The sequence below is a fragment of the Calidris pugnax genome, unplaced genomic scaffold (assembly GCF_001431845.1).
Source record: "Calidris pugnax isolate Ruff unplaced genomic scaffold, ASM143184v1 scaffold155, whole genome shotgun sequence".
Lineage (NCBI taxonomy): Eukaryota > Metazoa > Chordata > Aves > Charadriiformes > Scolopacidae > Calidris > Calidris pugnax.
In genome coordinates this window covers 493511-520918 of record NW_015090886.1, presented here as the reverse complement: position 1 = coordinate 520918, position 27408 = coordinate 493511, and the positions used below count along the sequence as shown (strand labels likewise).

The window sequence follows — 27408 nt, the reverse complement described above, 5'->3', positions numbered from 1 at the left end:
CTTTAAATTAATCTCCCCTCCTTTCCTCCTCCACAAAAGAAAACTATGTATGTAAAAGAAAATAATCTGAAATAGTCTTGCTGGCTTGTGTGGTGAAAGGCTGTACAAAATCTCTTCCCGTTTGCAGCAGGACAGGGGAGTTAAAACCATTCCTTGAGATAAGTGATAGCTATTGCAACATGAGGTTTACAGCTGCCACCACAAACGGGAGACGTGTTCCAGCTCCCAGAGGAAACGGCTGCTGCCTTGAGCATGAACGCTGCGAGAGTGAATGAAAAATGTTTGCACAGGAATTACATCCTCTTAAGTTTCATAACTCAAGCCTTCTTACATAAATGCCAGCACTTTTGGTTTAGAAAGCAGAATGAGAGAGGGCACATTAAGGGCTTCCCGGAGCCGTGTGTGTAGGAAAGGCAGAGCGTCTCGTTGGCATCCTCCTCCCTCCCAGCCTGCGCCTCCCGGCTCTTCTGGCACCTCTTTCATTGCAGCTAGTGTTTTATCAAGGGCACCATCTCAATAGCCTCTGCAGAGGAAATTATCATTTTAATCTGGTGTCTTTTTTTAAGTCAGTGGATGGACGAGATCCTGAACGATCAGCACGTGGTGGCACTCGCAGGCTGGGAGCACCTGGGTGGTCCCTTAGTGTAGAATCACTTGGTGAAACGACTTTTCCGCTCACATAATTCATGTCCTGACACTGTCCGTTCCCCCTGAACAGGTATTTGTGGTGATAAGATGGAGCCTTCCCCGTTTAATAGAAGACAATGGACTTCACAGTCTTTGAAAATCACTGCGAAGGAGCTCTCTCTAGTCAACACGAATAAGTCATCGGCTCTTGTGGAGAGATTTTCCAAGTAAGTGTGGTGAGGCTGCCGAGCACAAGCTGTGCGCGAGGGCTGGCAGCTGGTACCTGGAACAAGGGCTGCTTCCCTGGCAGCCCCTGTGCTGCTTAAAAATAATACAGCTCTGTAGGTATTGACGTTTCTGGTTTAATATGTGCCAGGCAAAAGTTTTGCTAGTTGCTGACATTACGCTGTCCCAGCAGTCAGAATTATAAAATCCTGCTGTCGGAAAATAAAGTGAAAACATTTTCTGTCTAATTACAAATCGCAGTTTGTTTTTGGGGGCAGAGTGTTGGAATGTAGGCAGCTATTGCCATTAGGGTTTTACTTCATCAGGAAGAGTCTTTAACTGCTTAAGCACGAGCTAGGTGGGTGTCTCTGTTAACATGGCATTTCCTGCCTGGTCCTGGACAAAGGCTTTATCAGGTAATTGGAGACCAGTTAGAAACAGTAGTTCTGTCACCCGTGGGCGACAGATGTAACCCTCCAGGAAGGGTTCCCTCAGAGAATTTCACAGTAGCTCTGCTCTTCAGAGACCCCCCCTCCCGGATGTCTCACCAAAATTGAGTTGAAAAGGGATATTGCCCTTCCCTTTTCTCTGAGAGATGAACAATGGGTTACAGTCAAATCACACAGTAATATTGTATGTGCTGAGAAAGCTGAGTGCTGGTAGCCTATATGTGTTTTCTGGAAACGTGTTTCTGGTTTATTTCCTTAAAGAAATATATGGAGTACATCTTGGATTTTCAGTGGGATTTGGGCACCCAGGTCTCCTGGGTTATTGCATTGAGAGCGCAGCGAGGGTTTGGAGTGTTTAAATCTTGAGTATAGGGATCTATGGGGGAGGATAATTGTGACCTGGGCTTGACACAGACATAGCTCTTTATGTTGCTCTTAAGTTCTCTGGCCTGGGGAGAACCTGCTTGCTTTGACTGCTCTTGTTAAGGTAATTTATTCACTCATTGAAGCTTGATTACAGAACCTACTCATCTTGCTAAATGTTGATAATCCTTTGAAAAGGGCTTACTGGAAATAATCCAAAGTGCTGTTCCTTAATCATGTAGGGTCCCTCGACAGGCAGTGTCAGTGCCTTGGAAAAACACAGTCCTGCTTCTGGCTTTGCCAGCACCGACACTCACAGTGAGGAGTGTTAGTTTCTCTAAATTGCTGTTACCTAAATATTTGCATGTGAAAACGTTTTTCCATTCCTTATAGTGTTAGACTGTCAGTTTTGTCAGGTCAGAGACATGCAAATTGCAATGGCAGGGACATGAAGAGCACACTGTGCTGGGTGAGGTACAGAGTGAGCGCTGCCTGGGACTCTCCAGGCCTTGCATGTTTTCCTTGACTTTCATCCCTGGCTCTCTTTGATGCCACTTCCACTGTTGGTCTCTCTTCCTCCATAAACTTATTTTTCTCATTCAAATTTTGGAGCCTTTATAGAACAGAGACGTAGGTTAATATGTTTGTGTTGATGCAAACTGCATCATCGAGGCAAACTGATGAGGCTCCTTCAGCAGCTTTCAGACTGTGCAGTGAATGCAGCTTGTGGAGCAGAAATAGGTAAGGGTGGAATTTGTCTGCTTTCTAGTGTAACAAGAGAGGTCTACGCAGGAGCACAGCACTCACAGCAGGGAAAAAATCAATTGTTATAAAGAAAAAACAAGTAGTAGAACAGGTAACTCCATGTAAGAATTTTTTTCTTAGAAGGAACTGAGCCCATGATACACTTCAGGTATTGGTTTGATACCAGCAATTATTTAAAGTCTGAAGCTGATGGCTATTACATTAGTGTCTCATTTACTGCCTGTAACACATTCACAGCTGTATCCAAAGCAGAATTCCATGGATAAGAAAGGCAGAAACATCATTTGCCCGAGCAAATGTTGGGTGATGTTTCTCCTCTTTAAAAAGCAGAGCAAAACCCTCCCACCTGACAGATTTACGCGTGTCAGCAGCGAGGCAGGCCCGGCGCGGTGTGTGCTGGGCTGTGGGTGCTCTGGTGCCAGCCGAGGGCTGTGCAGATTGCTGGGAGTTTCCTCCAGCTTCTTAAAGGACTTTGATTCATGATCCAGGGTGGCTTATCTTCAGAGGGCTGTGATTACTGTTTCCACTGCTGGGATGGTTCAGCTGCTCGTGAAGCAACTGCTGAATTGGTGCAGTTTACAACCCAGCATAGTAAAATAAACTGGCACTTATGTAGATTTTCTGCTTATGCCAAGCTGTAATTTGTCACGGTTCGGCAGCTGCTGTATAAATAGCCGAGTTATTCCTGCAAGGGGGCACAGCAGACAGCTGGGTGGCGGAAACAATACAGCTATTCCAAGGTAAACTGTCTGTATTTGAGAATCAGAGTGCTTAGGTAATGAAAAATATTAACGTATGCTATTATTAACTGAATGACTTAAAGTGTTTCTATCACTTTGCATTGTTCTGGTGCTATTTTCGACTGTTTTTCCAGCCTTTGGTTTTATTTGCTGGGTCTGGGAAGTGGTGGGGAAAAAAAATCTCAGCTGTCTTCAGGAGTGTTCGGTATTCTGTTTAAAAACAGTTTGGTTTTTTTTCTCTCTCTTTCCTCTTTCCAAAAGGTATCAGAAAGCAGCTGAAGAAGCCACTGCTGAGAAAAAAAGAACTGTAAGTATTTGTTTCCTAGGCAATAAGCAACAGCCGGCGATCAGAGCGGGTCACCTACGTGCAGTGTTTCTGTGACAGTTGATTTTTGGAATATCAGAGTTGCTGCCATGTGTCCTACAGAAATCCTGGCTTAGACGCAGTGTTTGCTTTTGCCTCCTTCCCCCCACCCTTTCCCAGTGTGAATGAAAGGAAAGAAAATCAAGTGCCTTGCCCAGAGAGATATGTTGAACCCCCAGTTCCCTCCTAAGCAGGAGGCAAAGCGAGTTAACCACAACATGCGAGTGTTCTCCTCTTTGTTCTTCGCTGTAGGCAGTGCTGTGGTACCTCTTCCCTTCTTAATGAAATTTAAAAGTCTGCTTAAAAGAAGCTGCAGCCTCTCTGAAATCCAGGGTGTATGGCTTTGATAGCTGTACAATCCATTAAGGGGGATCTTCTCTGAAGTGGCTTCCAGGGTTCAGAAAGCCCCTGGATGAGGGAGCGCCTTCCTTTTTGGCTCAGTTACAGCCTCACGTTCCCTCCTGTGAGCTACGTCGCGCTGCTGGGGGGTCGGGGGTTCCCTGGCTGAGATGGCAGCCTCTGAGACACGGGTCTTTCTGTAAGCAGAGCCTCAGTTCAATTCTTAATCAAAAAGACCGGCAATATTTTCCAGATATATAAGTCTTTGTTAGACTGTGATCTCCTGGGGAGCCGTTCTTGTTCTGTTTGTGGTATAAGTGTGATACAATAAGCATTCTGAAAATTACTCTCCCATCTTACATTTTCTTCATGGCTTGTGTGAGGAGGGAACAGGCAAGTCCCCAGCAGGAATGACTGGTGTGATGAAGTACGCCGGGACTCCGCAGGCGTCGTGTCCAGAGGTGGCCCTGTGCAAACCTGCTGCACAGTTTTCAGTACTTCTGTCGCATTACACCATTTGCCTTCTAACTTTAGTACTTTCTTTTAAACGCAGTCAGCAATGAGCAGATCTTTTTTTTTGAAGTGTGGTTGGATTCAAGTTAATTTGCAAAGCGGTGTTCAAAATGTGACCAGAAGAGTAATAGGGTGAGAGACTTAAATCCTAATATAGCTGCTAATCCCGTTTAATTCCCGTAAGCCCTGCAGACCTGCTCCACTTGCGGTGAGTTCGATGGGCAGCGGTGTCCATCAGGGAGAGGCAGCGAAAACCCAACAGGGGCAGGTATTAGAGTTGAATGAATCAAACACAAACAATCTGTTCCTCTGGGGAGAGGTAACCAGGGGGGAAACTGGTCTGAAAAGGAGCTGAACTGCAGGAGTTCTGCTGCACCAAGCGTTGCCATCTCTCTCGCAGTGACCTCTGTGTGTGTGAGTCCTGCCCAGGGCCTGCAGCCTCTAGAGTGAAATCAAAGGAAAATTCCAGTAAATGATTTGGTATTTATAAATGAGAGCAAAGTTGGGAAAAAACGGGAGCATTTGTTGTCGGCGCTGAGCTCGAGCCGTACGCTGCCTGGTATAAAATAGTGAGGACAGATCTCTTGTAACTAAACCGCTAGTGGTAACTGGTAGCAGGAATACATAACTCCAAAAAAGTAGTGGTTTCTGAAAGCTCATCTGTAGCTTTTTGGAAGGGCTGCTAATTGTTGTCTTCTGAACCAGCTGGAAGACATTGCAAGGTTTGGCACCCACCCGTCTCTGGGGCGGCTGCTTGTGCTGCTGGTCCCTTCTTGTAGGACTGGAGACCCTGGTTGGGTGGATTTTGGTCCCCTTTAATTCGTGTGTGGATTCAAGCCTTTTGTGTGTCATTTAACTCATTAAGGGCTTGACTCCCTTTTCCCTTATAAGGCCATCCTGTTTGCTCACTTCCTGCTTTAGCTCCTGACTTTTCTCTTCTCCCCCCTCCTTCCTCCCCTATCCTGGATGCTTTCTCCATGTGGCACAGTTGTAACTATTCACAGCTGGCTGAAAAAGCAGAGGGCTGAGATCAGGGCTGAGCCTTTAACTTCCTTTCGCATAGAAAGGAAGTGCTTTAATGCTCCATCAGGCGTGTAACTGGAATTAACTTCTTCTTCTTCTTCTCCTTCGCAGAGTGCAGAAAACCTTCCCCCCCATTTTCGGAGGGGGAATCTGAGCGTGCTGAGGAAGAGGTGGGAGACCCCAGCGGCGGGCAGGGAGCCGGGGAAGGCGGCGGCGCGGAGCCGGGGGGCCGAGGCCGGGCAGAGGGAGGGCAGCGCCGGGAGCGGCCCCGCTCCCGCCCCGGACGCGGAGCAGCCACCGGCCGGTGACAGCGGGAAAGGGAAAAGCCACTCTCCGGGAAGCGGGACCATGGAAAACTGTCTGAGAGAGCCCAGAGACGTGGAAAAGCCCGAAGCCGGAGAAAACACGGAGCCTGCGGGGAAGATCGAGAAATACAGCGTCCCGCTGACCAAACTCAAGATGATGTTTGAGCAGGGACAGGCGCAGCCCAAGGTAAGGAGGGGTCTGTCCCCGGGGACACCGGGGCTCTGCTGCCGCTGGGGCATCGGGAGAAGGCGGGAGGGGCTCCGACTATTGACTCTGCAAATAATTGTACTCATTGTTTTAATTGAAACATAACGTGGCTGGTGTTAATAACTCAGTTGAGCTGTACAAAGAGGTGCGGAGTGCTCGGGGCTGTGGCTGTTCGTGATTGCTCATCGGAGACGGAAAGTGAATTGGCTTGTGGAGGGGGTGCAGCTTAAGGCAGAAAAATAAGTATGGAATTTGTTAAGATTTTTTTTTAAAGCAAGTTGGGATTGTTTATATATTGTCTGAAGATTAAGATGACTTGTGTAAACATAAATTGTGTAAAAAAATATATATTTTTATACATATAAAAAAAAGAAACAGTAACTGTTTGAAGTGAGCTCAGCGCTCCGGGGCGGTTGCAGTTGGGATGCAGGCACTGCCCAGAGGTAAGGGGGATTTATTTTTTATATCCACATCAGTTTGTGAGTCACACGAATGCATATATATAGAGAGAGAGAGAGAGAGAGACATATGTTCTGTGAAATACTCCCATCTTTTCCTTGCTGTTCTCTCATCTTTGTATCTTAACAAATGTTTCTTATCGGGAAAAAAAAAAAAAAAGCAGAGCTAGCCAGCCAAGCTCCTGCCTTCGCTAGTTTTGACTTGCAAATGCACAGGGCTTGCATTTTTCCTCCAACTGCTCATGAAATCCGATCCCGCATGTGGACTGCAGACTCCGTGTCCCCGGGGAGAATTGCTTAACTAGAAAATGAGTTGCAGATGTTGGGGACTTGCAACATAGTCCTGAGGCCTTGATGCTGGTGGATTTTCCAGTTTTCTCATAGTTTCCTATACTTCTGGCTTTGTTTTAGCGCGGGTGGTTTTCTTGCAGCATTAAGTAAAACAAACAACTTTTGTGCAAAAGTTGTTTAAATGTATAACAGTTAGGGGTTTCGGAGGAGCACCTCTGCCTTGAAGTGGGTTTGGGGTCTGTGTGCTGTGACTCCAGGGTTGAGATTTTTGTAGTCTTTGTCCCTGCTCCCCGGCCAGGGCGAGGGCGATGTCCCGGGAGCGCTCCTCGGCCGGGATTCCACGGAAAGCACCGCTTTGCAGATGGGCTCCAAGGAATTTTATCTCAGCCTGAGGAATAAACTGTTTTGGAACTGGCTGAATCTGGAGCTGGTATTTCTTTCAAGTTTAGTCATTCAAATATTGTTGAAAACTGACAGAATGCAGTAAATACCATCCAGTAGGTATGAAATTATTCAGGTTGGGCTCAAATTCTGTTCCTATTCGAAGTTCATCTGCTTCCTTGTAATTTTAAAGGGAAAAGGCACAAAGTGCCCTAAAGTTTAAGTGTATGGGGGGAGGAGGAAGGGGGTGTCTGTAATCAGAAAGCACTGATGTGAAATTTCTGGTTCTGGAGACTTATCTGAGGACTGGAGGACAATGTCACGCAGTCACGACAGTGACAATAGGTAGGGCTATGGGGACAAAGATCTCTCACCGGTGTAAGTTTGGCTCATGGCAACCTCTGCAATTGCCTCTTCCAGTTATGCTTTTCCTGAACTCTGATAAACCCCTGGTTTAAGTACAGACAAGGCTTCACAGAATCATTTGGCTTGGAAAAGACCTTTCAGATCATCAAGTCCAACCATAAAATCAGCTGAGAGACAGCAATTTTCCTTGGTATTTACTTAATTCGTAAGGTATAAGTGCTGTCAGAGCTTTGCTGGCAAAATGTCTTTATAAGGGAGCAGCATGGCTGTGACTTCATGGCACTAAAGGTGAAATTACTCCCCTGGTCAATGGGCAAGTCTGTGGCAAGAATCCAGATTAGAGCCCGGATTTCCTGACTCGGTCACCCACTCTAAACAAACCTATTCTCATTTTCAGGATTATCAGCAAACCTCCTGGTGTATTCATTTATTCATTCAGATCTTGCTGTCTGCTGCAATTTAGATACAAGGCAGAACTTTTTTTTTATTGCATTTTCATGGAGGAAGATGCCATGCTCAGGCTGGAGGCAGGCGGGTGGGTCTGGGCTGGGTCAGCTCTAAGCAAAGACCGAACATTGGATCTTTTATCAGTTTCAAAGAATTCTTCCTGTAAGTGATAGTGAAAGCACACACGAGGGAGATCAGAAGAAAAAAAAGAGCAAGCAGATCTGCAATACTGGTTAACAAGCCATCTCCAAGTTGGTTTGTGCTTTTCCTTTAAGGCACAACGTTACTGCCTTGTGCAGCGAACCTTGTGTGCGGGGTCACATTTGACACAGTTAGAATATAATGAAATAGGTGTAACTTTTATTTGGTGCTTTGCCCAAGAACTCCTTGTGCCCCAGGCAAAACGCTGTTAACTCTGCTTGTGGTACCTCTGCACTCGCCTCTTTTGTGTTGGGACCTTGGGGCTTTCCAGACACCAGGAATATTTAATCTTTGGCAAGAAGCAGAAGCTGTGGGTCGGCCGTGGTGGCCCAGCCAGGGCTGTAAAGGGAACTCTGTGGCACAGTCTAAGGTGGGGAGTTGGTGTTACCTTCCATGAGCCATAACACCCTAATTACTGGTGGTTGGTCAGGCTATTGATTGTAATGAGGGAAGTTCCCTCATTTTCCCTTTGTTAAACTTCTTTTTGTCCCCTCAATATAAAACTGTTGCTATAAAATCTACCCAACACTGGTGTTACAGCTGTAGGTTTTAGTTCAGATGTGTTCAGAAATATCTCTTGGCGTTTTGGATTTTTACTCTCAAGACACAGGATAATTGTGTCATACAACTTGCCTAGAGAAAAGTTCTGAAATTGTAATACCTGTATGTGACAGAGGTGGCAAAGAGGACAGGAGAGGAGCTGGTGGGACTGGGGAAATGACTCAGGTGACGGTTGGAGTACTCATTAACTCACTGGTTTAACTGGCCGTGAGGTGGCTGTGCTGGTAACTGCACTTTTCCTGCTGCAGTGGATTCCTCAGAGAAGGGGTTGGTACAAGGGGTTCAGCTCTTTGCTCTTCACTCAGAGCTCACCAGCCTTCACAAAGGCCCATGGAGTCAAGTAGAAGAGTCTGTTTCTGATTGATAATGAATCCTTCGCTGCTGGTAAAAATATAGAGGGTTTTGGTAACTTGGAAGAAAAACCTTGGTTCTGTGTGTGCATCTGGGTGAGGTGTTGGTCCATGATCCAGAATTCCTGGTGGTGGGCACTGATTTATCAGAATTGTTTGACAACACGCCGGCCCTTTGCCAACTCGTATTTACAAGTTTAAGTTGCTTAATAATTAATTTCAGTGATAATGGAGATTCTTTGTCTTCTCAATGTGAGGGCAATTCAACGATGTTACTGGAGAAAGACTACAGTGAAAATAAATTGAAATGAGATTCTGAAATACCCGAACAACTTAACAACTTTTCAGTCTTGATTCTGTCTTTTTCTCCTAAAAAGTGCTGATGTGAGGTTGGAATCCCAGATGCTGGATCTAAGAATTAAGACCTTTGTTTCCCAGTGGTAGAAACTTCCTTACGCGCTCTGCTGCCAGTTAAACTTCCCAGCTGTCTGTACTGCAAACTTGGTTTTTCTTTTGTAGCTTTGTTACTCCTGCTCTGTGCAAGAAAACGTGTGTGGTGCCTTATTATTATCCCCTCCCCCAAAAAAACCACCCCTAACCCAACCAACCAACAAAAAGCCCCACAAAAAAACCTAGCTCAGGGCAGTAATAAAATAGGGATTTCAAGTGGGCTAATAAATATGTTTTCTGCATCCTCAAAAGATCTTCAAGTGTATTCTGCCTACAGTGATCTCATTTTTATACTAAGAAAAGCTCAACCCTTTGAATGACAAATTTCTGAGTTGTAAGAACTTGAGATGAGGTGATGTTAAAGTGGACAGAGGCTGAATAAGAACCATCTAAGGAGAGTTTGCACAGAGGGAGGAATCTGCAGGTCCCTACAAGTGTGCAGACACTCCCAAACTGAACCTATCAACGCTCCATGGAAGGAAAAGACTTGTCATAGCTAAGCTCTTTTCCAGTAAAAAAAGTTACCAAAGTCTTAAACCACAGAAATAGAAAATATTTCCCATGCTAATGGAAAAAGAGGTTTTCCAGATGCATTTTCCTTTCCTGGTAAAGTTTCTGGTTTGTGTGCCAAAGCAGCCTGATTTTTCACAGTGATTATCTTACAGTGCAGTTCTGTTAAAATAAAACTTTGGAATTTCCTTCAGTTTGGTGACCAGCAAATAAGAAACTTGTTGGAAGGTGGGGGGGAACGTGTGGTTGGAGCATCTTGCCAAACCTGCCTTTTTCCTGACGTTAGCCTCCATCTTGATTTCCAACTGGCTCTGGGATTTAACCTTTCCTAGGGAGGGAACAAAGATCTTTCACCTTCTAGTATTTTATAGGTTGAGTTTCAGCTGTGAGACCATCCCATCTTGATGAAGTCAAATTAAACTCTGCACTTCTGGAGTATTTATCGCAGCAGCTGTAGTGTCTTTTCACAATTTCTTTTATTGAGCATTGGATTTTGGGGAGTTGGTCTTAAGAAATGAGTGTCCATCTGATGGAGGCAGCCAGAGTGTCTGTGTGCCCCCTGTCCAGCGCCGCAGCCTTGTCAAAGTGATTATCTGGGATATCTGGGAATATTTATCTCTAGCGCTCTCCTGCTTAAGCTTCAGCCTTATCAGAGCTAATTAGGGAATTATTTGGTACCAAATGCATGAGCTATCCAAACCAAAACAAGTCACTTCAGATAAATAAATACCATTGTCATAAAAGTTTTCTTTCTGTTGTTGAAAATTAATGCAATTTTTTGATAGCTTGCTCCTTTCGTTCTTTTTCTGATTTTAAATTTCATAAAATGACCTTGAACATTAGTTTCAAAAGAAATTGTATGAAATGCAAAAATCTCGACTGAAGCTTGCAGTATTTGCAGTGGTAAATGCCTACAAATCTGATCTTTGTGGTTCTCTGACTTTCTGATGAAAACTAGTCACAGGGCATCTACTGACCTCTTAAAGAAAGTGTTTTCCAGGTGACAGGGGGTCAGGTGTTCTGTGATCAAACTTTATATTGGTTAAATAAGATGTCACCTGGTAGACTTGTTTATTCCAGTAAAGCAGATTTGCTAGTGACACCTGTGCATCTTAAAGGATTACAGGCACCAGTCTCTGGTTGTCCAGGCAGCTGATGGGTGGGTCTTGTCTCTGCCAGGTCCTCAGAGAGCAGAGGAAGACGACCGGCAGCAGGAGGATTTCTGAGAACAGCCTCTCCTCAGAGGACTTTGATGTTGGCCAAGGAGAGAAGAGCCACAATACATCAGGTCAGTAAACCTTATGGTTTGGGTGTTGTTTGGGGGGTTTTAATTTTAAAAATAAAACCACTCTATATAATAGAATGGAAATAATTTCTGCCTTTTGGGAATGGAAGGAAGTGCAGCCTTTTTCCATCTGTAAGGTTCTTGCGAGCATCGCATTTAGTGATTTAAGTCGTGCTGTGAATTTTAAATCATTACACCCTAAAGCACGGAAACAAGGCACAGGAGATAATCAGCAAATTAAAGAATAGAACCCATTTTCCCCCTGTATCTTAATCCTAGGACAATCCTAGAACTACTTCTAATAGTCAAACTCATTTAGAAGGTAGCGAGCAGACAGACAACACAAGAAGCCTCCTTCCTTCTTGTTTTAATTCTCATCCCTCCTGCCTTGTCCAGACCTGGGTGATGACAGGGCCTTACAACTTGAGCAAAACTGTGTATTTTTCATGTGTTTGGAGACTCTTTTCTAACAAAGCATTTGCAATCCTTTGTGTGTTCAGCCTATGGCTAATATTCTATCTCACTACTTACTGATGCACACTGTGTCCTCACTTGAGCAGTAGCGGAGAGAATGGCAAGGACTACTTGCGTTTGGTTATTGTCCCCAAAAGGGACCTTAATGACTCATACAACTTTTTAGTCATTCAAGGCTGCTAGCTAGTGAAAGGTCATTTTTTTTATTCACTCTTTATTGAACAATTAAGCTATTACTGAAGACCTGAGGATTACAAAGAGAAGCTAGATAGCAGTGCAGTCACAGGAGCTGGCTTTTTAAACCTCTTTGGCTGATGTCTGGCAGCAGAGGCAAAAGGTGGATGGCAAGTAACGGGTCATAGTTCTGAGAGCCAGGAGATCTGCACCTTTGCAGAGACTTAAGCTCCCAAATCTTTCTTTCCTCTTGAGATAATAACAGAGGCTGCAAGTGATCCTGCGAGACTAAACTGAATTATCTCGTAACGTTTGGTCTCGAGATCCTCATCTATAACGTGCCATGGGATTAATTAGTTTCACGGAGGAGGTGGAAGTGGCAGGTGAGACTTCCTTCCTCGCTTCCCATATTTTCCCCCAAAGCCTTGACAACTGTTCCACTACGGGAATGATGTGTATTTCCATGTAGCTACTGCAGCAGCTGCTTTCATTTGACAATAGCAGCAAAACAATTTTCAGTGTTAAACCTGTTGGCTCTTGTTACTTCTGAGACCACTGGCTGGACGCTGCACCTGGTGAATGTGCTACTTCTGAAAGCAGCTGCATTAATTACTGACCTGGAGCATAAACCTTTGACTAGAGCATTTCTGTGCTCTTCAGATCTGGAATCTTGTGGTCTTGGGAGCGGTGAAGGGACAGGATTTGTAAATCTTTCTGTACATGGGTCTACTGGTGTTCCTGAAAGTTACCCTTCACTCATATAGCTGTCTTTCCAGGGCATCTTGTAGATACCAGCCCAGCACTCAGCCCAGAGAAGCCAGAGACCAAGAAGAGCCTGGAGATGCCTCGTTTAACAGAAACTTCCATAAAGGATAGGCTGGCGAAGTACCAGGCAGCGGTGTCCAAGCAGGGCAGTCCCACAGCCCTCCTTACTACGGTAAGTCTCCCCTTTGACTTGTGTAGAACTGAATTTTTGTCCCAACCTCAGGCTGGAAAGAAGATCTTACGGAAACCAGGCTTTGGAAGATAATGCCATCTTTTTTTTGAAAATAACCTTGTGCCCAACTCTTCATTTCTAATGAAGAGTTGTCTCTACATACTGCAGGAAGAAATAAGTATTTGCAACTTCCTGGAATAATCTTGAAAGTTCTCCAAGGAATTAATTGCTGGCACCCTGACTGAGGCCTTTCTGAAACATAGCTGACATTCTTTTTCTTTCTGCATGTCTGTAGCTCTCTGCATGTTTGTTTGTTTTTTAAAAACCAAACTCAGTCCTGTATAATACTTTAGCAATTAGATGGGGGAAACTGAGGCACCATAAGAAGGAGCAATTTTCAGTGTCCTACAGCGCATGGAACCTGGTTCCCTTGGCCTGTGGCTCTGGGATCTCCAGTTGGTTTTCCTCCCTTTTGCTCTTCACCTCCTTCCAGTTTTCTCACTCATTATCTAAATCCAATTAGACTCTTGCAGTGAATGAACCCATGCCAATTTTGTAGATATTTGATCAGGAAGTGAGCAATTAATGAATCACGGTAAAGTTTTGCAGCTGAAGAGATTGCAAGAATCTAAGCTTTTGTTAAAAAGTGCTGAAGTACATTTGCTGGAATTGTCTGATACTTTTGCTTAATGGTGGGAACTTTTATTGCTTAAGTATGCCTTTTATTAGCTGGAGTAATAAATTTGAAGAGGGATAGGTCTTTATGAGTTAGGAAACTTGCACTGGGAATAAAAACTGTAAGTGGTGGCTCTAAGCTTTGGAGGAGTGCATGCTCACTGGGTACATTTGTAGAGAGGGAAAAGTCTCTACCCAGCTGAAATAATTTCTGAATTTCACATGCAGCCTGGGTCTAATTCTCCAGCCCTTGGGAGGAAAGTCGAGTAAACTTCACTGCATGAATGGAAAGTAATTGCAGCCAGTGCAACAAATCTGATTAACTGCTAATTGCTGCTGTCTGCATCCTGTTTCTCACCTGGGTTCAGTTTGGTAGATTGCCTTTTCCAGTTTGTGGCTGAGTGGTAGCTGATCTAATAAATTATGTGCTGTTTGTGCATCCCCAAGGCTCTGGGGTTAGTGTCAGCCCTGTCTGATGCTCTCAGGATGTCCCATTTAGCAGAATCTCTGGCAGAGGGAGAAGGGCAGAGCGTAGGATGGAGCAGAGAGCGGGCTCCAAGGGCAGTGTTTGCAGAGCTGCTGTCTGCTGAGAGTAGCCACAACTCTCTGGTCTTCTCCTTCCCCGCTGACCAAGCAACTCAGGCTCTTTTGATATGGTCTTGTGGTGTTTGTACTTCCCTTCTCCTAAAATGGGTCATGTCTGGGCTACAAAAGCAAGCTGTAATCTCTCTTGGGAACAACTATTTTGAGGGCATTGTGGTGTAATTAGGCCTGGATTAAACCTGATGGACACTTTACAGCGGGTTAGAGTAAGGTGAGAAGCCATGGTTTCATTGCAAGTGATAGGGAAGGAGAGGGAGAGAGGGTGGGGAGCAGATTTAGAGATCTATACATTAACATTCTGACATTCAGCTACATCCCTATTAGACATGGTTGGTTTGGTGCAGACTTGTTTACAAAATCTGGTAAGATTCAGGTGCTGGCATTTGGCTGTTTCTCTTTGACAACACAGAGAAGATGCCTTGTGAAAGGCACGAGTCTTCTCCAATTATCTTGGACCCTGTGGCAATGAAAGAAGCACGAGGTTTCACTGGATTATATTAAGTCTGAAAGATTCTTTTGTGAAAATCTGAAGTCGGTTTGTCAAAAACAAAAATCTCAGTAAGTAACAATTAGGTTTTTGACTAAGCAAGGGTAGGATTTGCTTTTATGTCAAATTGTATTTTTCAATTACTTTAGATCATGCTTGTCTTGCAATACTTATAATTTCAAATGAAAAGTTAACATTTCTGGAAAAGGAAGATGTGATTGAGCAGGGGACATGAGAGTTGATTTTAAACAGGAATCATCTGGAAGTAGAGAAAAGGGGTTGTTTAGAAAAATGCTGGCATTGCCTCCATAGAGTAGAGTGAAATTCTACAGCCCCATTTTTTTTATTAGAATGTATCACTGATCAAGTTCGTATAGATTTTTATGCCCCTTCCTTTAATTATTACTGTATGTACTAGGAAAACAATTTAAAAAAAGATTTTTAAGAAAAATAGAAAGCAAGTACTTCCTTAGGGGAAAAGAACCTGTCAACTTTCAAGTGCTTTATTCTATAGAATGAGATTCAAGCCAGTGAAAGTGAACTCAAGAATTACAAATCTGAGCAGAAGGAGAATGTGCCACCAAGTCTTGAGGACTCCATTTCCTGTCAGGATGGGGAGAAGGTAAGATGCTCACGCTGGTGAAGATGGAGGACTTCACCTGAAGTAGGACTAATTGTAGAAGCACAGCTGATGGCCTTGTTCCACATGCCATCTAGAAATTGAATATGAGCAGTGGATACAGATTATTTACATGCTGCAGAATTCCTGATATATTTTATTTTTTTAGATGCTATCTGAATTCTAAGCTAGCAAGTCTCTGAGGAAGACTTCTAAGCAGTTGCAGAGAATATCTAGGGACAAATTTTAAGTTTTCTTGAGAGTTTCTCTCTTCTGAGTAATGACATGCCTGTAGTGTGGCAGAATCCATCAATATCTTACTTGGGTATTTTCTGATGGCTTCAGTAGGGTCTGAAACCTCTGGTGGTTTTGTGTGGGTTTTGAAGCCACCTAAAACTTTTTTGTATCGTATTCCCTAATTGTAAAAAGATGATTCACAGCTAGGTATTACTTTTGTTTGTGGGAGGGTTTGTTTGTTTTAATAAAACAAAAAAGAAACTGCACTAATAAAAAAAAAGACACCAAATTCCCCCTCTAAACCATGAGAAGCTTTGTGTGATGCAAATAAAAGGAGTTTGTCACTGTTTCTTCTGCATTTAGTGGATAAATTTTGATTAAGGTAACTGAGAATGCCAGTTTGGGTTTATTCCTGGTTTTGAGCTTCAGCTGTGAATTGAGTCTTAATTGCTCTGTGAATTGGAGATAACAAAGCAGGCTCAGCTCAGGCCCTTGTATCCTAAACTGGGGACAGCAGCCGGGATAAAAGTGGCTGAACAATAATTGGGGTACTGTGTATCCCAGCCGTTGGGAACACGTGGCAGCCTAATGCCGGGAGGGCTTTTGGAGCTTTCCAGCCTCCTCGGGCGAGGGGCCAAGAGGCTGCTCTCAGCTGTGCCTCGCTGACAGCTGAGCAGCTTCGTGTTCAACGGGGCCAGGCTGCTCTGTGCTAAAAGGTGAGCTATTTAAAAGAACACCTGTTAAATGGGAATACGTCCCTGGTGTTGAATGGAAGATTTGAATGAAATTTCTTGCATTCAGCTGCAATTGGGGAGTTACTTGTCGAGGTGTCCAGGTGCAGTAAAGAACCTGAATAGGACATTATTTGAGAGCCAGGATTGTCCTTTGGAAATGACACAATAAACTTTGGAAATAAGCCTAATTAACACTACCAGTAGAAAAATCACAGAAAAGGGAATCCTCTGCCAGGCAGGAAACAAAAGAAACTTGCAAACCTTCTCTGTCATTTTTCACACCGAATCCATGACAGTTTTAGTAGCCAGACACGTGTGATTCCAGCAGCCACAGGACATGCTGATGTGCTTCCAAGGATACTGGTGTTATAGTTATTTTTTCAGTAGACCAGAGTATGTTAATATATGTATAATGTGCTTCCTCATTAACTCATTAATTTGCAAACTTCACTTGCTTGCAATGGACCTTTCAATCATTAAAGAGAATTAGTGATGATTTCCCATTAATCTTGTTACAGTACTTTAGCTTCTCGCTGTAGCTACTTAAAACTATTTGATTTAATAGCAGTAGTGCCAAGTTTAATAAAGAAATATGTATCAAGAGTTTTATCTGTAACATGTTTAGTATCTGAAACTGGTTTGTATCCAACACTTCTGAAAAGTTTTCTTTTTTTTTTTTAAATATGAATCTGTTTCTGAAGGATGACCAGGATAGGTCCAGGCATGTTGGAGGCAGCCAACTCCAACTGGTCAATTTGTACTGCTTGGTGTCGAGGGATTTCTAAGTAAGAAAACCTGGGAGGTGCATCAATGAAATCCACAAAGATTTCTGAAGACTAATAAAGTTGTTCAAGCTGCAGGTGTTTGGGAAAACAAAATATGATGATTGTGTGCGTGAACACTGTGGCAGATGATCTGAATATTTCAAGAGCTGTAAAATTTTGAGGATGTCTACCTTGCAGCAAGGATGATTGTGTGCGTGAACACTGTGGCAGATGATCTGAATATTTCAAGAGCTGTAAAATTATGAGAATGTCTACCTTGCAGCAAGGACTAACCCTCTTGGCTGTCAGCTGGACTCTGCCTTGGGCCTTACACAACAAGAAGTAGCTCTGTGTGCACCTCAGGGTGGCCGCTCTCTCCCTGTTGAAGTGCTTGTGGTGCCAAATGCTCTGTGTGCACCTCAGGGTGGCCGCTCTCCCTGTTGAAGTGCCTGTGGTGCCAAACGGCCCGTTGTGTTCCTTAGGCCACAGCTGGTCAGACTTCAGAAGGTCAGAGGTTCTCATTGTCAAATTTTCTCTTGCAGGTCTCTGGAGGGGAGAACAGCTTGTCTTTCCACTCTGCTCTAGAGGATGGCAATGGTAAGTGCTCCTTCTCCTGCCTTAACCAGAGCAGGGAGCCTGGCTGAGGACAAGCACTAACTGCTCAGTTGTGTAGATTAAGATCAGTCCTGTCAAATGATTCATTTGACCCAATAAAAACTTGTACTAAAAATCTGTCCTGTACCTAACTCAAACTTTGTAAGAATTGCTTTCAGGTTTAGAAGTTCATTTGCAATTTTAATTCCAAGACATCTCTGACTCTTTCGCTCTGATTGAACACGTTTAAGTGTAGCTTTCTCACCATTTGGACTTAAAAGCTCTGGCAGCTCCTACATCAGTCGATGGGCTGAAGAACTTATTAATGCAGGACAATTGCCAAGTGTCCTTGGTGCTGTCCAGAGGTGGACACGTTCCTATTCAGTAAAGGATGTAAGCACATTCTCCTGTTGCCTTAGCTTTACACCTGAAGTCCAGTCCACATGTCAGCACTTTGCAGAAATGAAGAACAGATCCTGGAAGTTAGATGTTGGATCCCATATATTAGTTTCCTGTATATATCAACTTAAATTTCCTGGTAAATCAGAAAAGTAGAACGATCCATGTTTAAATATCTAGATCAAAAGGTCTAATAGCAGATGTTCAAGAAAAAAATGTGTTAGCTCTTAGCTGACAGGACTGCTGATTGGTCTTATGAGCATAAGCTTTCCATGGTTTTAAAGTCTTTGTAATTGCTTTTTCTTCCTCCTCTGCTCCCTTAGTTGGACAGAACTTGGAGAATGAGACAGAAGTTCAAAAGCCTGTCAGCACAAAGCAGCAAAACTTTGGTTCTAAACCAGCTGGCCAGACAGATGCGTCTCTGCCAAAAGCAGTGAAGGTAAAGCAGCTACTTATTCTCAAACATGGGTGATGGTTAAAACCAACAGATTGTCTCCTTGATAGTCAAAAGGTTTAATGCAACCATTGGGGTCACAAAAGGTCTGGCAGTAATTATCAGTACCTGGTCTGTCTTCATCAGACCGTATTCATGAGGGTACGCATTCAGAATGGAAAAGCATCTCAAAACTGTGTCTTCATCAGACCGTATTCATGAGGGTACGTATTCAGAATGGAAAGGCATCTCAAAACTGTCAGTTTTTCTCCAAGGACTAAGTCTGAGTTGCTGGGAGCTGTGCTGTTGCTGTTGTGCCCCAGTCTCCAAGGACTAAGTCTGAGTTGCTGGGAGTTGCGCTGCTGCTGTTATGACAGCGTGCCCCAACAACAGAGGTGCTTTTCTTCAGTGTGGGAAGGGGGGTTTGAGCAGAGAACTGTATTGGGGCCTGTCTATGCCTCCTGTAAAGTCCGTGCTCCTAGAGCCCAGCACTGAGGTCCTGATGCTGCTCTTGAGCTTTTACTAGGCTGGGACTTGGCTTCTCAGCCTCCTCTTTCAGCTGTGCCTGAGGTAATTTATAGTAAGGACTTGACAAGACAGACATATATTCAGCCTCCTCTTTCAGCTGTGCCTGAGGTAACTGCAAGTGGTAGTGACTTTATAGTGAGGACTTGACAAGACAGACATATATGCAGTGACTGACTCCATGAAGACTGGGTCTGGCATTCTGAATAGCAAGTCCTTAATGTTACACTTACTTTAATGAGAGCTATAAAGCAGATGGAGAACTTCTTGGGTAGGAATGTATTTGCTAATCTTATTAGACACACAAACGGCAGTGCTGAACATTTTGATCACACTGTACTTTGGTGTCACGTGTGCTGTCTGGAGTTCGGATGCCTGTTCCCTGGGCTGCCACAGACTTCCTGGCTCACTCCTGAGGAAACAACTGTGCTTTTGTTGTTTTCCCCATCTTTGAGAGGAACAGCACTGACCTCATGAAGACCAGTGAGATGTGGCTTCCTAGAGCTCTGGAGCATAAATGCTAGTATGTGGAATTAGAGCTGCCTATAAGAGTTTTGTAACCAGTCTGTTAGAGCATTCAAGATACACACGAGCTGCGTGTCGTGGTCCTCTGTGCTAGAACCATGTTAGTTCTCCACCACTTACTGCTTTAGATGCTGCACTGCCAAGATAGAAACCCAGATGATAAATGCTAGTATGTGGAATTAGAGCTGCCTATAAGAGTTTTGTAACCAGTCTGTTAGAGCATTCAAGATACACACGAGCTGCGTGTCGTGGTCCTCTGTGCTAGAACCATGCTAGTTCTCCACCACCTTACTGCTTTAGATGCTGCACTGCCGAGATAGAAACCCAGATGCTGTTTATTCATGTAAGGTTCCTATTTGTCTCTTCCAGCTTCTGTTTCCCGTTCTTGGTTCCTAACCTCTACTCCTGCCTTCTGCTTTCCTCCTAATGTGAGCTCAACTCTCAGCTTTCTCTCAAGTGTTTTTCTATTTATTGGGCCTCACCTTCCTCCTGTAGCTCCTATTTGTAGTATGCCTGGAAAGGAATTTCTTTCTCTTCACACCCCAAAATGCGTCTCCATCTGACATAGGGTCACTGACGTACAAGTAAGTCCCTTCTCTTAGACAGGGATGCGCGTTGCAGAAGCACAAGCCAGCACCACAGTGTCACCTTGCAAAACAAAGCTTCCAGGGAGAGTTACCTATTGATGTTGCTGCCTGGCTCCCTGGGGCAAGCATGGATGGTTAGATTTTTGCATTGGTAAACTCTTATTTCTTAAGATTTTGTTTTGGACTCAAAATTCAGAATTCCTATGCAATTTTGGGCAGCATCTAAAAATTGTGGATTTTTCTTTTCAAAAGGAACTCTGAACTTCTGTTGGTTAAACAGTCGTCATAATTAGAACTTCAATTTACTGTAACTTCCAAGCAATGTGTTAAAAAAATTTGAGATTGAAATACCTATTGAAGTGGAATTAAATTGGCAGCAAACTTTATGGTTGTGACAAACTGACTTCAGCTGGCTCTGTCTTCAGCAATCTGTCCCTCATGTATTGTAACTTTCTTTGCCTAACCATTGTTTCTAGTCTGTTATAAATAAATTGCTGCAATTATGTCTTCCTGTGACCTTCCTGTTTTTTCTTTAGCCATCATATTTTTCCATAAAGCTTTTTAGTAAGTTTGTAGCAGGTAATACTTTCTAAAAGAAAAGCTACAGTATCAATGTGTGAATGCAGACCCATGGTGGGAGCCCAGGCGCTCTCTTCCCCTGCTGCTAAAGCAGTTGTAATCAACATGCAGCCCCAGTGCCAATTTTTCAACTGTAAGTTATTTAATTTTTCCTTTAAAGTGTTTTCCTGTTGGCCAACCTTTAATAGATTCCAAGAAGTGAATGGCATCAAGTAACCTTTTTCCATGGACAATGTATTTGCTTCCTTGATGCTGTCAGAAAACAAAATCTGAAGTTGTTGCCACAGCAGTGACACTTGACTCTTTAGCATTTAAGTTTACGCTTGCACTAAACTCTCAGGAAATTCTCTTAGTAAGCACATAAATAACTTTAGCTGTTTAACCTCAAAGCCCTGCTCGCTTTGAGTCTTGAGCAAGTTTGAGAGCTGCGTGTCCTGAAACCCGAGTCTAGTTGCTTTGCAATGGAACTGGAATTGCTTACAAATGAAGTCAGAAGTGTTTCCTGCCGCCTGCATCTGTGCTGAGGCTGTTTCCTCCTCTGTGAGGGAGGAGGGCATTTACCAAAAGTGGATCATTTAAAACTATTGAGTTGAACTGTTCCACTCCTTTCCCTCCCACCCTCTCCCTTTTATTTTGAGGTTATTTTAATCTCTCTTTTTTTATTGATGTTGGTAAGTCTCATACTGACTGTAGTCTACCTAAATGTTTCTTCATCATTTTCTTATTGGGAAAAATGGAGGTTGCAGAAATAGATTAGACAGCTTTTTGGGAACTGGTTCAGTTGAGGCTATAACTGAGTTTCAGTATTTCCATTGTTCCTCCTCAACCATTGCTCAACTTGTGATGCTTCAGCTGTGGAATTCACTGGAGCAAAATCTTGGCTCCCTGTCAAGCCACAGCAATCCTGTGGGCCTGCCATAGCCTCTTCCTCGTTGCCCACCAGAACCCACTCCACTGTAATTAGCATTGAGTTGCAGAAAGTGAATCGCTGCAGTTTTTCTGAGAACTCTGGGAGCTGTGCATGAACCCCAGCCAAGTCCCCCAGCAGTTGACTCATTTTCCAGCTAACAGGCTTTCTCTTCTTCCCGTAGAAATTTCAGTTGCCAGTGAAGGAAACCTGTGTTGGGTGTCAGAAGACTGTGTACCCGATGGAAAGGCTCTTTGCCAACCAGCAGGTGTTTCACATCAGCTGCTTCCGCTGTTCCTATTGCAACAGCAAACTCAGGTAAACACCCTGCTCCCTTTGGCTGCCCTCTGGGACGCACAGCGTTCCCCTTCAGCAGCTGAGTAAGATGCTGTTCAGGTGTAGCTGAGCACCCGTAATCCAGCGAACTGGAGAGGAGCACAGGAGGGGTAACACGGTCCTAGTTCTGCCAGTGGCTTTTGCACTTGATGCAGTCTATTTTTAAACCCTGAACGTAATTTTATGTGGGGAAAAATGTAACGTCCGACTTCGTAAAGAACTCCTGGCATTTGAAAAGATGGCCATACAAACTCAGAAAGCTGTAAGCTTGTCTTTTCTAAACATGTTGGCAGACTGAAATTGAATCTCTTTGGTAACATAACAAAAATACCCACCCGTCTCAATGGCTGGGACACGGAATGCTAACGTTTGACTTTGTATTTTCCTGAACAGCCTTGGGACATACGCGTCTCTGCGTGGGAATATTTACTGCAAGCCTCACTTCAATCAGCTCTTCAAATCTAAAGGCAATTATGATGAAGGCTTTGGACACAAACAGCATAAGGAATTATGGGCAGGCAAAACTGAATGTGAAGAATCCCTGGAGAAAACCGTCCATGGTGTAAATGTAACAGAAAGTCCGCAAAGCCCAGGAGTAGAGGATGCCCCCATCGCCAAAGTAGGAGTTCTGGCAGCAAGTATGGAAGCAAAAGCCTCAGCTTTGCCTGAAAGAGAGGAGAGACCGGCAGAAACAAAAAAGCTCAGGATTGCCTGGCCACCTCCGTCTGACCAAAGTACCCAAGGAAGTGCCTTAGATGAGGGCATCAAAGTGTTCAAGCCCAAGTGGCCCCCAGAAGAAGAGACTTCCAAGCCAGATGTGCTGGAGGATGTGGATCTGGATCTCAAAAAGTTAAGAAGATCTTCCTCGCTGAAGGAAAGAAGTCGCCCCTTCACAGTTGCAGCCTCGTTTAGAACAGTATCTGTTAAAGGCCATAAAACAGAGAATTCATCTTCTCCTTCTAAGGCAGAGAGAGACACGTTGAAAAGAAGCGAGGAACTGGAGAGAGAGGTGGTGGTAGACAAAAAGCAAAAGGAAAAGAAGGTTGAGAATAGAAACATCCAGAGTGCCGAAGAGAAAAACCTAGAGGAAGAACGGGAATTGTCTGGTATCCAAAGAGTAGAGCATAATTTTATAGAAAATGGCCAGGTAAATGCAGAGACAGATGAGGAAGAACACACTACAGAAGAGCAGGAAAGTCCAAACGAGGAATTCCTGGAACCAAATTCTCCTAAACATTCCAGCTTAGCCAACGTGGTGACTGCTAAGGAATCATCTCCTACCCAGAATCGCAAATCCCAAGACGTTGGTTTCTGGGAGGGCGAAGATATGGAAGATCTATCTGTGGAAGAACAGATCAAAAGGAATCGTTACTATGAAGAAGATGATGAAGAATAAATTGGCCTTTTACTAGAAAACTTGCTGCAAGGTGCTGGGCCTCTTTAAATCGGTGTTTTTAGCTTTAACAAACAGCTGTCTTCCATGAAAGCGATGCTATACTGCACATCGACATTAAGGGAATCCTATGTACAAATTATCTCAACTAGAAAAATACTCTGGAATCCTGCAAAAAGTATATTTCAGTGCATGGAAACACGTATCTGGCTGTGGGACAGCTTCAACAGGTAATCTCTGTCCCCAGCACAAGAACAGAGCTGTTCTGAACTCCTACTGTCTTACCCTTTTTGAGCTTCAGTACGTATTTCACTAACAATTTACGGAATTTCACTGTACTCACATTGGTGGTGTGAAACAGGTTCTCTGTGACACACTACTTTTTACCACTACAAATGCTACTGCAGTGCTTAGGGACCAATTTCAAAGGGACTTTCTGGCCTGCTTTAAAAATGGTAACTTCATGCACTTTCATACATATAAAGGGCACAACTGGGATTTTTTTTTTAAATAATAAAAACATGTGCTTAGTATCCAACAACTAAAGCATCTTAAACACAGTGCAATGTGACTTTTTTTTTCTCAAAACTGCCTATGATCAATTGAAGACTCCCTAATCTCCTTATTTTTCTCTGTCCAACTGGAATAGCGTGCCCGTTGCTGGAATATATGTATTTTAGTGCTTATCCAGAAGCTGTGCTGACTGACAGATCTCTTTGAGGACAAGTCAAGACTTTTGCAGTAGCCTGCAGGGCATTACTTTTGCATTTCATAGGCATTTGAAGTGGGTTGTTTTTCTTGTTTGTTTGTTTGTTTTTTAACTCGGAGTTCATCATCATTCATTTTAAGCTGCAGGTAATATTTTTAAGGCCTTTTGACAACTTCGAAATCCTACTTGTATCAAGCTGCCATCAATCTTTTCCTTATGGCTGTGAAATTGTGCTGCGTTACAAAATCTCTGGAATAAAACTATCTGAACAATGGAACTTTCTGATTGCTAGCATTGAAGCTTAGTACATTTTTAAACTTGACTTAATTTGTTTTACAAATAATGAAATCTTGAACGGTGGGAGGAGGATGTCCTTTTATGTTAGCTTTTATTTGTACTGTATTCTCATGAGAATTAGCTCTTAACTATACTTGAGGTGTAAAATATTCTGCTTTCTTAACAGTCCTGCTAACTACGAAACCTTCAATAAAGTTCAGTCATTTACATTAAATGTTGAAGTGAAGAGTGGATTCATACTCGCTTCACAAAGTGGTGGCAGTTTAAAGAGATCATAATGTTGAAGTGAAGAGTGGATTCATACTCGTTTCACAAAGCGGTGGCAGTTTTAAAAGGGAAAAGATGGTTGAGATACCGGTGTTTTTACTGGAAGCTGGAGCCCAGACTGTGTTTTTCTGGTGCCACTAGGTGACACTGTGTGTCCGCTTCTGTTCTGGGTGACAGCAGGACAGTCTGGGCAGACTGTGCTCTCTTCTGCAAAAGCACGTGGGAGACAGATTAGAAGAGGATGGGGGAACGAAATAAGGACGTGCAGGTGTTTTACACCTTCATTTCTGGCCTCAGGTGGTTCTTGGGAAGCTGAAGACAACTGAGGGTTACCCCCCTCTTCCTATAAGCTGCTTTGTATTGCAGTTTTCCTCACTTAAGCCCGCAGGGGGGTTGGTTGGGATAGATGGGGGCCAAGACCTAGCAGAAAAGCAGTGAACCTGCAGCAGCATCCTGGCCTGTGTCAGGAACAGCGTGGCGAGTAGGGCCCGAGAGGTGATTGTCCCCCTGTACTCGGCACTGGTGAGGCCTCACCTTGAGTGCTGTGTCCAGTTTTGGGCCCCCTACCATAAAAAAGACATTGAGGTGCTGGAGCGGGTCCAGAGAAGGGCGACAAAGATGGTGAGGGGTCTGGAGAATAAGTCTGATGAGGAGAGGCTGAGGGAGCTGGGGTTATTCAGCCTGGAGAAGAGGAGGCTGAGGGGAGACCTTATTGCTCTCTCCAACTCCCTGAAAGGAGGGTGTAGAGAGATGGGGGTCGGTCTCTTCTCCCAAGTCACAGGCGACAGGATGAGAGGAAACGGCCTCAAGTTACATTGGAATGGGCTGCCCAGGGAGGTGGTTGAGGCCCCATCCCTGGAGGTGTTCAAAAGCCGGGTTGATGTAGTGCTGGGAGGTCTGGTTTAGTGATGATGCTCCTTGTTTGTTGTGTGGGTGTCTATTTTTGTCAGTCAGGTTGACGGTTGGACAAGATGATCTTTAAGGTCCCTTCCAACCTAGAAGATTCTGTGATTCTGTGAAATTGCACGTGCATGACACGTATATAGGGAAAGGAGGTAGAGAGTGGGGAAGAGAAGGTATGAGCAGTGGCACATCAAGATGAGTACAATCTACTCCCAATTTTTCTTTCTTTTTAAGGGAGAAGTAAGACTTGTACAGATAAGAGGTATTGCAAATCTAAGAAAGCTGATGTGCAAGCACACGCAGCTTTCTCTAACCTTTATCTCTTCCTGACAAAATCCGTTTGGTATCAGATTTCTTCAAATCACTGAGCAATTGGAGGTTTTTCTGACTGTAAATTGTGCTAAGTGTATTTGAAAAGGAAGGGAAGGGTATTTGTTGTGGAGTTGGATTTATTGAATATGCCTGCTATTTGTTTCTTAGGTAACGCAATCACATTTTGCAATGCATCCCCAGTTATGAGATACTAAAGCAATACTGTCTGCAGTGCCCAGTTATGTTACACATCGTTAGCACTCGTTAAATCTGAGGCATCTCTGAGATACAAGGACCCTTACTCTTCACTCAGACTGGCTGAACATCTTCAAGGAGAAATTAGTACAAGTGCTACTTTTAAATAAAGTTGATGATTAAAAAAAGCGAACAGATCATGAACTAGCCTGTCCTTCAATCTATTAGTTATAGTATTTGAGTGCTTAATGGCCCGTTTAATTTGCTTTTGACTGGACAGATGCCAAAAAGGCTATTATATGAACGATGGGTCGTTTGCTGCAATACACAATAAAGCTGACGTTGACCGCCTTTACAGAGTGTGAGAACCCAACTGAAAGCTTACATGAAGGCCAGGCTGTTCCTTGGTAACCCTCATCCTAAGCCTGGTAAGTTAAACATTTTTTTCCTGAATGCTTTAAAAGCTATAAAAGGTATCTTAAACTTTGCCAACCACTGTACCTCTCGCTCTCTGTTCTGTGCTTAACTGTTAAACCACACAATCTTAAACTTTGCCAACCACTGTACCTCTCACTCTGTTCTGTGCTTAACTGTTAAATCACACGGCTATTAATATTAGTAAAACTAGGCCTCGGTATCTTACCATAAACTTAAAGTTGCAGTGTCCTGCTTCGGCTCTGGGGCCCTTCCCTTCAGCGGTGAGGAAAGAGGCCGTGAGCCTCCGAGGACTCCTGCCCCCAGGGCTGAGCCAGGGGGGTTTATCTACCAGAGCTGAGCAGCAACCGCCCCCACAGCGCTCAGGCCGGGCCCGGCGCTTGTCTCCGCCGGGGCCTTCCTGGGGGGAGAGACCGGGCTCCCATCAGGGAGCGTGTGCTTTAGGCCCTGTTAAAGACTCTCTTGAGGACTTTATTTTCTGTCAGAACAACCCATCTATGTTCACAGAATCATAGAATGGTCTAGGTTGGAAGAGACCCTTGGGATCATCGAGTCCAACCATCTCCCCTACTCTACAAAGTCCTCCCCTACACCATGTCCCTCAGCACTGCATCTAAATGGCCCTTAAACACAGCCAGGGATGGGGACTCCACCACCTCCCTGGGCAGCCTGTTCCAATGCCCGACCACTCTTTCTGTGAAAAATTCTTTCCTAATGTTCAATCTAAACCTACCCTGTTGGAGCTTGAAGCCGTTCGTGAAACCCCCCGCCCCGAAGCCTGGGCAGCGCCTCAGCCGCGAGACCGCCTCCCCTCAGCAAGGTCTGAGGCGGGAATGGCGCGCGCTCCCGCCCCGCGCTAACGGTCCGTGGAGGGGGAGTGGCCTAGGGAACCCCCGCCCCCTCGTGCCCGGCCTGCGCATGCGCCCTGGCTGCCGAGCGGGGCGGGGAGGGGCCAGCCGCGGAGGGGAGGGGCCGGCCGCCGGCGCCGCCCCGCTGTCGGCTGCGGTGGCCGCCTCAGCTGCGGCCGCCGGGAGGGAGGCGGCGGCGGAAGATGGCGGCGGCCGCGGCGGCGGCGCTGCGGGCCTGG

The 27408-nt window shown here is 44.4% G+C and overlaps 1 protein-coding gene across 2 annotated transcripts; it reads left to right on the top strand.

The window, feature by feature from the left end:
• The first annotated feature begins 718 nt into the window (after positions 1-718).
• Positions 719-24423, top strand: LIMA1 (LIM domain and actin binding 1). Of its 2 annotated transcripts, XM_014947484.1 has the most exons (10): positions 719-854; positions 3431-3476; positions 5520-5900; positions 11116-11224; positions 12646-12806; positions 15086-15193; positions 17468-17522; positions 18242-18357; positions 21659-21792; positions 22204-24423. In XM_014947484.1, exons 1-10 carry the CDS (start codon positions 736-738, stop codon positions 23204-23206), a joined length of 2232 nt encoding a protein of 743 aa, XP_014802970.1. In that variant the 5' UTR covers positions 719-735; the 3' UTR covers positions 23207-24423. The 2 variants fall into 2 exon arrangements, with proteins under 2 accessions (XP_014802970.1, XP_014802971.1); XM_014947485.1 differs by lacking the exon at positions 15086-15193.
• The last annotated feature ends 2985 nt before the right edge of the window (positions 24424-27408 follow it).